The 10,161-nt window shown below is 51.2% G+C and overlaps 1 protein-coding gene across 1 annotated transcript; it reads left to right on the top strand.

Moving 5' to 3' along the window:
* Positions 1 to 2,189: 2,189 nt before the first annotated feature.
* Positions 2,190 to 6,778, top strand: LOC144740516 (nicotinate phosphoribosyltransferase-like; the record flags this gene model as incomplete). Its single annotated transcript, XM_078623361.1, has 6 exons — positions 2,190 to 2,317; positions 2,427 to 2,509; positions 4,503 to 4,633; positions 5,486 to 5,601; positions 6,116 to 6,309; positions 6,634 to 6,778. Coding segments are annotated over 6 exons (797 nt in total), but the record flags the coding sequence as incomplete, so codon positions are not given.
* Positions 6,779 to 10,161: the final 3,383 nt, after the last annotated feature.

Below are 10,161 nucleotides of genomic sequence, written 5' to 3'. Positions count from 1 at the left end.
ACAGAGACTACACAGACACACTACGCAGAGAGACACACTGCGCAGAGAGACACACTGCGCAGAGACACTACAAAAACAAAGACCCCCCCCAGACACTACACAGACACACTACACAGACAGTGCGTGGCCAAGTGGTCACGAGGGATAATTACAGGAGGGACCATCGGGGATTTTTTCGATTTAAAGCTTTCGTGACTGCAGGGATTCATCTTCTTGGTTCTTTCGGTAAAGTCACGTAGAAGGGAAATAATAAAATAATAAAAATATCAAACAATAAAAAATGATTTTTTATTTAAAGCTTTCGTGACTGCAGGGATTCATCTTCTTGGTTCTTTCGGTAAAGTCACGTAGAAGGAGAACAATAAAATAATAAAAAATAAAACAATGAAATCATTCTCACGACGTTTCGGCCACAACGCAAGCAGCCGTCTTCAGGTGGAGAACAGGTCTGTCGAGAAGGCGGCTGCTTGCGTTGTGGCCGAAACGTCGTGAGAATTGTTTTATTATGTTTTATTTTTTATTATTTTATTATTTCCATTCTACGTGACTTTACCAAAAGAACCAAGAAGAACCATCGGAGATGTTCAGGATTGGCCGGGACAGTTCGAGAAGGGGGGCGTGGCCTGGGGGCGTGGCCAGGGGGCGGGGCGAGACCACGTGGGGGGGGGGGTATATAAGGCAGAGGCTGAGAGAGCTTGGGACTGCCCTGGGATCGGGATGGGCTGGTTCTACGCCGTCGCTGTCTTCGCGTCGTCTCTACTTGGGTGCTGGCCTAGCCCCAGTATCTCCTGTTAACCTAGCCCCAGTATCTGCTGTTATCCTAGCCCCAGTATCTCCTGTTAACCTAGCCCCAGTATCTACTGTTATCCTAGCCCCAGTATCTACTGTTAACATAGCCCCAGTATCTACTGTTAACATAGCCCCAGTATCTACTGTTATCTTAGCCCCAGTATCTGCTGTTATCCTAGCTCCAGTATCTACTGTTAACATAGCCCCAGTATCTACTGTTAACATAGCCCCAGTATCTACTGTTAACATAGCCCCAGTATCTACTGTTAACATTGCCCCAGTATCTACTGTTATCTTAGCCCCAGTATCTGCTGTTATCCTAGCCCCAGTATCTACTGTTAACATAGCCCCAGTATCTACTGTTATCTTAGCCCCAGTATCTGCTGTTATCCTAGCCCCAGTATCTACTGTTAACATAGCCCCAGTATCTACTGTTATCCTAGCCCCAGTATCTGCTGTTATCCTAGCCCCAGTATCTGCTGTTATCCTAGCCCCAGTATCTACTGTTAACATAGCCCCAGTATCTACTGTTATCCTAGCCCCAGTATCTGCTGTTATCCTAGCCCCAGTATCTCCTGTTAACATAGCCCCAGTATCTACTGTTATCCTAGCCCCAGTATCTGCTGTTATCCTAGCCCCAGTATCTACTGTTAACATAGCCCCAGTATCTACTGTTAACATAGCCCCAGTATCTACTGTTGTCTTAGTATCTGCTGTTATCCTAGCCCCAGTATCTGCCCGTGTAGCCTGTAACAGACTGTAGGGGCAAGTGCTGTTTGTGAGCAGCAGCACCTATGAAGGCCGGCACGGCACACGAGGGGGTGGGTGGCCAACACCACGCCCGGCCGCCTTTGTCTCCCCCAGTGGCGATGTTTACACATTGCACCGGGTGCTCATTTGAGGCTGAGTCGACCTAGGGGAGGCCCAGGTGAGTCTAACACTGAGCTGTGTTCAAGTTTAAGTTCATTTATTAGGTATAGCCCTGTGAGCCATTCGGCTCTTGAGTCGGGTGCAACCGCAACAAACAAAAAACAAAAACAGGAACAAAAAACATCTTAAAGTGAATATGTGACTGAGTGCAAACAGAAAATCCAAGAAAAGACAGCAAAACATTGCAGAAAAAAATCACCGTACACCAACGCTGTGTGCAAAAATCCCAGTGGGATGCAAGTCAAACGACAACAACAACCACAAGACAACTTAGATTAAGGCCATCAGTCTAACTCCGTACTACAACAAACAAACGTGGCCAAACCAATACACTTTTCGAAATCACCAAAATAAAGCCACGAAAGCAATGAAACGGTGATCACAGGAACTGACGGAATTTCCACAATAAATGGGTGAGTGCAGGCCACATGAGCCAGCTTTACCTCTGTCCCCCGCGCGCTGATCCACAGACATCGACTTCCTGCGCGCTCACCTCCCCGATCACGTGCCCGACGAATTCTACGCGTTCCTGTCTGGGCTGGACGCGTCCGATGTGGTTCTGCACGCCCTGCAAGAAGGGACCGTCGCCTTTCCTCAGGTACGGCAGCCACCGGTGTCCCCCCACCTCCCCGCACCCCCGAACAAGCGCGGTTGGCTACGTACGGTGCGAAAGAAGTTCAATGCGCGCGTGTGTGTCGGGTTGACAGGTTCCCCTGCTGCGTGTGGACGGCCCCCTGTGTTTGTTACAACTCCTGGAGACGCCGCTGCTCAACTTCATCAACTACGCAAGGTAACCGCCGCGGTCGCCTTTCCCGCCACCACCGCCACCACCGCCGCCGCCGCCGCCACAGGGCGATCCCCCCTCTCTAGTTAAACCGCCTCGCCGGCGTGAACTTCACAACGCAAACGTCGGCTCGCCTGCAAGCGCTGGGAGTTCAAACGATCGGTTTGACCGTCGCGCGACGACGGTCGTTTTACGTGCGGCGGAGCGCGTGGGAAAGTGCCGCCACCTCTACCGCGCGTGTGCACCAGAGAGTCACGTGCAGAAGAAGTAGGAGGGATCTCGGATGTAGCTCTGTTATATCCACTTCCACGAGCCGTTCTGTGCGGACCAGAGCGTCACTTGAAGGAGGAGGGATCTCGGATGTAGCTCTGTTATATCCACTTACACGAACCGTTCTGTGCGGACCAGAGCGTCACTTGAAGGAGGAGGGATCTCGGATGTAGCTCTGTTATATCCACTTCCACGAGCCGTTCTGTGCGGACCAGAGCGTCACTTGAAGGAGGAGGGATCTCGGATGTAGCTCTGTTATATCCACTTACACGAACCGTTCTGTGCGGACCAGAGCGTCACTTGAAGAAGGAGGGATCTCGGATGTAGCTCTGTTATATCCACTTCCACGAACCGTTCTGTGCGGATCAGAGCGTCACTTGAAGTAGGAGGGATCTCGGATGTAGCTCTCTGATCTCCAGTTCCATGAATGGACCAAAGTAAAATAATACATATTTTCTTAGTTGATGGTTTGGGTCACAAGGCCACAGCGTGCACCGCCGTAGGGGAGTGCCGTCGTTCATCGTTGCTGCCGGTAATTTGTTGAGCGGCGATGCTGACCGAGGGCCGAACTAAAACTAAACTATTTTTTTTATTTTACCAGGTAAGGCCCGCTGAGCTACATAGCTTATTTTCAGAAGTGACCTCGGCACAAATGATAGCTCAACGAAGTGGCTTATCATTACGTAGAAGGAAAAAAATAATCCACACTACGGGGACAGAGACACGCAAACTCCAAATATACAGCAGCAGGCGTCAGGGTCAGGATCGAACCCACAACCTCCTGCACACCAGGCGAGGTAGTTAACATCTCCTAGCCACCGTGATGATGATGAGAGAGACACGCAAACTCCAAATATACAGCAGCAGGCGTCAGGGTCAGGATCGAGCCCACGACCTCCTGCATACCAGGCGAAGTAGTCAACATCTCACCACGGAGAGAACATGCAAACTCCAAATATACAGCAGGCAGCCGTCCTCAGGTGAAGAACAGGTCTGTCATTCAGACGCTGTCTTCTCGACAGACCTGTTCTTCACCTGAGGACGGCTGCTTGCGTTGTGGCCGAAACATCGTGAGAGTTATTTAATGTTTTATTTTTATTATTTTATTATTTCCCTTCTACGTGACTTTACCGAAAGAACCAAGAAGATGAATCCCTGCAGTCACGAAAGCTTTAAATCGAAATTTATACAGCAGGCGTCAGGGTCAGGATCGAACCCACGACCTCCTGCACACCAGGCGAGGTAGTTAACATCTCCTAGCCACCGTGATGATGATGAGAGAGAGAGACACGCAAACTCCAAATACACAGCAGCAGGCGTCAGGGTCAGGATCGAACCCACAACCTCCTGCATACCAGGCGAGGTAGTTAACATCTCCTAGCCACCGTGATGATGATGAGAGAGAGAGACACGCAAACTCCAAATATACAGCAGCAGGCGTCAGGGTCAGGATCGAACCCACAACCTCCTGCACATCAGGCGAGGTAGTTAACAGCTCACCACGGGGTGAACATGCCAACTCCAAATATACAGCAGGCGTCAGGGTCAGGATCGAACCCTCGACCTCCTGCACACCAGGCGAGGTAGTTAACATCTCACCACGGGGAGAACTTGCAAACTCCAAATACACAGCAGCAGGCGTCAGGGTCAGGATCGAACCCACGACCTCCTGCACACCAGGCGAGGTAGTCAACATCTCGCCACCGTGACCCGCCCCCCGTCTGCGCAGCCTGGTGACCACGAACGCGGCACGCTTCCGCCTGGCCGCTGGCAGCCACGTGGAGCTCATGGAGTTGGGCCTCAGGAGAGCCCAGGGCCCGAACGGGGCCCTCTCCGCCTCGCGCTACGCCTACCTGGGAGGTGAGACACGGGGGCGTGGGGGTGGGGGGCGTGGGGGGGCGGCAGTCAGGTCAAAGGTCATTTCCTAGTGGCTTAGCCGCTGCACGTGGCTGCCCGTATGTTGTGTAGTTTTTAAACTTAATTTGGAGCTTTCGTGACTGCAGGAATTATTCTTTGGTTCTTTCGGTGAAGTCACGGTATAAAGATAAAGTAATAAATTAGATTAAATACTAGCATACGACGTTTCGATTGAAACACAAGCAATCGTCATCAGGTATAAATGAAATAGAAATGCAAATCTAGTATACTTAGAAATGTAATGTAATACAGCAGAGAGTCGGATAACATAACAGTCAACACCCTACCTGGTTGATTACGTTCTTCCTGAGAATGCTACATTTGAGAGAGAGATCAAACACAGAACCAGAGACATATAGACAGACATATAAGCAGAGACAGATATCACAGAGATACATAGAGAGAGAACACACACGTATTTGCGTTGTGGCCGAAACGTCGTGAGAATTATTTTATGATGTTTTCTTTTTATTATTTGATTACTTCCCTTCTACGTGACTTTACCGAAAGAACCAAGAAGATGAATCCCTGCAGTCACGAAAGCTTTAAATCGAAATATTACCACTTACTTTTATTTTCCGAAAACGTCGTGAGAATTATTTTATTATGATTTCTTTTTATTATTTTATTACTTCCCTTCTACGTGTCTTTCCCGAAAGAACCAAGAAGAACACGCGTGCAGTTTTTAGTTTGTTGTCCTTCCCGCGCACCTCCGATCAGCACGTTAGTCTGCGTACGGCGCGGAAGAATTTCCCTGCTCGCGTTGCGAGCGATGCCGATGTGCGCGTGCGCAAGGGTTCGACGCGACGAGCAACGTCCTTGCGGCCCAGGTGCACGGCGTGCCGCTAGCGGGGACGCAGGCCCACTCCTACATCACGGCATTCGGCGGCCTTCACGACCTCACCGACCGGGTAACCACGTCGCCGCACGTCGCCGAAGGTCAACGTCATCTTCAGCGCCGGCTTGGTCTATTCCAGGGGTCGGGAACCTTTTTGACTGGGAGAGCCATAAAAGCCAAATATTTCTAAATATATTTCATTGAGAGCCATATAGTATTTTTAACGTATAATAAATTAAATATGTCTTACTTTTAATGCGACTTCTGGTGCTGCATGGTTTTGCTGATGGCCTCTGGTTCATACGTGGTGAGGTCGAGCTTCGTGCAGGCGTGACCCGTGAAATTTATCTTCGAAACTAATTTCTGTTTACTTTAAAATGACACGGTATTATTAAGCAATATCACACGTATTTTAAAATCAGTTCCAAACTGATTTTTTTTTATTTTTTCAACTCAAAATTGTCTGGGAGCCATATGCCGTCACTGGAAGAGCCATATATGGCTCGCGAGCCATAGGTTCCCGACCGCTGGTCTATACCGTCACTGCCCCCCGCCGTCTCCCGACGATCGCTCCCCGCCTCTCCCAGGAGCTGGCCGTGCCGGACGGGGGGCCGACGGTTGACCTGGTGGCGCTGTCCCTGGAGTGGCGTCGGCGCGTCTGCTCGCTGCTGGGCCGCGCCGAGCGCGACGCCCGCGACGCGGAGCTCGCCGCGTTCGTGTCCTACGCCCAGGCCTACCCGCGCAGGCTGCTGCTGCTGGTGGACACCTACAGCGTGCGCAGGTAGCGCCGCCGCACGGACGGTACACGCCCACGAAAAACCGGCGCGACCCGAGTTTCCATACCCGGTGAGGGTAGTAGAGATCCGGTTAACGGGTCCACCTCCTCCTCCCCTAGGTCGGCTCGGCCCCAAATGAGTAGCTGGTTGCGTTGCGTAGGAAAACATGGCCACCGGGGAGGCGAACGGCGGCCCGGGCGCGGTGCCACCCGCTCCTGTGCCACAGTGCCGGCCTTCGTAGCTGCTGCTGCTGTTCGCCAACGGCGCTTGCCCTGACAGTCCGCCGAGGCTACACGGGGGACCTTTGTCTTTGTGTGCGCGCGTCACAGCAGCGGCGTGGTGAACTTCTGCGGCGTGGCGCTGGCGCTGGCGGCGCTGGGGCTGCGTGCCGTGGGCGTGAGGCTGGACAGCGGGGACCTCGCGCGGCAGTCGCTTGACGTGCGGGCGGCCTTCCGTCGCTGCGCTCAGAGGTGAGGCCCCGCAACGCCTCCCAGCCAGCTGAGAGGCGTCGTGGAGTTTTGCCGCTATCATCGTCGTCGTCGTTATCGTCGTCGTCGTTATCATCGTCGTCACTATCGTCGTCGTCGTTATCATCGTCGTCACTATCGTTGTCGTTGTTATCGTCGTCGTCGTTATCGTCGTCGTCGTTACCGTCGTCGTTGTTACCGTCGTCGTCGTTATCGTCGTCGTCGTTATCATCGTCGTCGTTATATTCGTCATCGTTATCATCGTCGTCGTTACCATTGCCGCTATCATCATCGTCGTCATTACCATCGTCGTTATCGTCGCCGTCGTTATCATCGCCGTCGTTATCATCGCTGTCGTTATCATCGTCGTCGTTATCATCGCCGTCGTTATCATCGCCGTCGTTATCATCGTCGTCGTTACCATCGCCGTCGTTATCATCGCCATCGTTATCATCGCCGTCGTTATCGTCGGCGTCGTTATCGTCGCCGTCGTTATCATCGCCGTCGTTATCGTCGCCGTCGTTATCATCGCCGTCGTCATCGTCGCCGTCGCTATCGTCGCCGTCGTTATCATCGCCGTCGTTATCGTCGTCGTCGTTATCATCGCCGTCGTTATCGTCGTCGTCGTTATCGTCGTCGTCGTTATTGTCGTCGTCGTTATCATCGTCGTCGTTATCATCGTCGTCGTTATCATCGTCGTCGTTATCATCGCCGTCGTTATCATAGTCGTCGTTATCATCGTCGTCGTTATCATCGTCGTCGTTATCATTGTCGTCGTTATCATCGTCGTCGTTATCATCGTCGTCGTTATCATTGTCGTCGTTATCATCGTCGCCGTCGCTATCGTCGCCGTCGTTATCGTCGCCGTCGTTATCATCGCCGTCGTTATCATCGTCGTCGTTATCATCGCCGTCGTTATCATCGCCGTCGCTATCGTCGCCGTCGTTATCATCGTCGTCGTTATCATCGCCGTCGTTATCATCGCCGTCGTTATCGTCGTCGTCGTTATCATCGCCGTCGTTATCATCGCCGTCGCTATCGTCGCCGTCGTTATCATCGTCGTCGTTATCATCGCCGTCGTTATCATCGTCGTCGTTACCATCGCCGTCGTTATCATCGCCGTCGCTATCGTCGCCGTCGTTATCGTCGCCGTCGTTATCATCGTGGTCATTATCATCGCCGTCGTTATCATCGCCGTCGCTATCGTCGCCGTCGTTATCGTCGCCGTCGTTATCATCGTGGTCATTATCATCGCCGTCGTTATCATCGCCGTCGCTATCGTCGCCGTCGTTATCGTCGCCGTCGTTATCATCGTGGACATTATCATCGCCGTCGTTATCATCGCCGTCGCTATCGTCGTCGTCGTTATCGTCGTCGTCGTTATCGTCGTCGTCGTTATCATCGTCGTCGTTATCATCGTCGTCGTTACCATCGTGGTCCTCATGGTTGTCCTTGTCGCCCGGTCGTGTCCCTCCCCCCCCCCCCCCGTGGCAGCTTTGAGCTGCCGTGGTTCTCGGAGCTGAAGATCGTCGCGAGCAACGACGTCAACGAACAGAAGATCCTCGCCTACAACAAGCAGGTGGGGGCGGGGCAGAACGTTCTAGATTTGAAGCTTTCGTGACTGCGAGGATTCATATTCGTAGGTTTTTTCGGTAAAGTCACGTAGGTAAAACATTCAAATTAAGTAAAATAAAATAAAAAATCACGACGTTTCGGAGGCAACACAAGCTTCCGTCTTCAGGTGGAACCGTCACAGCCACGACAGCTGTATCCTTGCAGTCACGAAAGCTTCAAATCTAGAATGAATGCCCTCTACGGGGAGGAATTCCACCTATCTGTTAGAGTTTTTAACAGACGAGACAAGAAGTCACAGCTTCTCGAGACGCTGGCCTTCCTCAAGAGATGCTTGATACAGCTGTCGTGGCTGTGACGGTTCCACCTGAAGACGGAAGCTTGTGTTGCCTCCGAAACGTCGTGATTTTTTATTTTATTTTACTTTTATTAATTTTAATGTTTAACCTACGTGACTTTACCGAAAAAACCTACGAATATGAGGGCTGAACGATTCATCGATTTCAAATCGATGCATCGCAATTTTTAACGATGCGATTTAGCAAATCGCAAAGGCTGCGATTTTTTGCGATTTGAAAAGTCCTGCTACTTTCTAGTTGGAATTGTTTTATTTTTTAATTATTGTAACTTCAATTTAACTTCACAATTGTTCAATGTTCGATTGTTCTATTTCAATTTAAGACATTTTGGAAGCAATTCATATCTTTTAAGTTCTCATCCTTGCATTAGGATATATAGAGCGGTTCATATTGTGATGGTATCATGTGGTAGTAATGTTTTACATCACGTGGGGTCACGTGACCCACGTGGGATCACGTGGGTCACGTGACCCACGGTGTCGCTCTGGTGACAGCAGCAGCCACAGTGGCGACCGCTCTTCATGTCCCATCGATGACAACGATGACGATGATGATGACGATGATGACGACGATGATGACGACGATGATGACGACGATGATGATGACGACGATGATGACGACGATGATGACAATGATGACGACGATGATGATGACGACGATGACGATGATGATGATGACGATGATGACGACGATGATGACGACGATGACGACGATGATGACGACGATGATGACGACGATGATGATGACGACGATGATGACGACGATGATGACAATGATGACGACGATGATGATGACGACGATGACGATGATGATGATGACGATGATGACGACGATGATGACGATGATGACGACGATGATGATGACGACGATGACGATGATGATGATGACGATGATGACGACGATGATGACGACGATGATGATGATGACGATGATGACGACGATGATGACGATGATGACGACGATGATGATGACGACGATGACGATGATGATGATGACGATGATGACGACGATGATGACGACGATGACGATGATGATGACGACGATGATGACGACGACGATGATGACGACGACGATGACGATGATGATGATGGAGGTGATGGTGGTGGACCGCATCTGCTGTGCCACCGGCCACCCGATATTGAGCTGCAGTGAACGGCGGACCCCGTGTGTGTGTGTGACGCGTGTGTGCGTGTGTGTGTGTGACGTGTGTGTGTGTGACGTGTGTGTGTGTGACGTGTATGTGTGTGTGACGCGTGTGTGTGACGCGTGTGTGTGACGCGTGTGTGTGTGTGTGTGTGTGAGACGTGTGTGTGTGTGACATGTGTGTGTGTGTGACGCGTGTGTGTGACGCGTGTGTGTGTGACGCGTGTGTGTGTGTGCGTGTGTGTGTGTGACGCATGTGTGCGTGACGCGTGTGCGTGACGCGTGTGTGTGACGCGTGTGTGTATGCGTGTGTGTG

This window comes from Lampetra planeri, unplaced genomic scaffold (genome assembly GCF_965212315.1).
Source record: "Lampetra planeri unplaced genomic scaffold, kcLamPlan1.2.h2 scaffold_2232, whole genome shotgun sequence".
Classification (NCBI taxonomy): Eukaryota; Metazoa; Chordata; class Hyperoartia; order Petromyzontiformes; family Petromyzontidae; genus Lampetra; species Lampetra planeri.
Note: the sequence above shows the minus strand (reverse complement) of the source record. Positions and strands in the feature narration are given on the sequence as shown.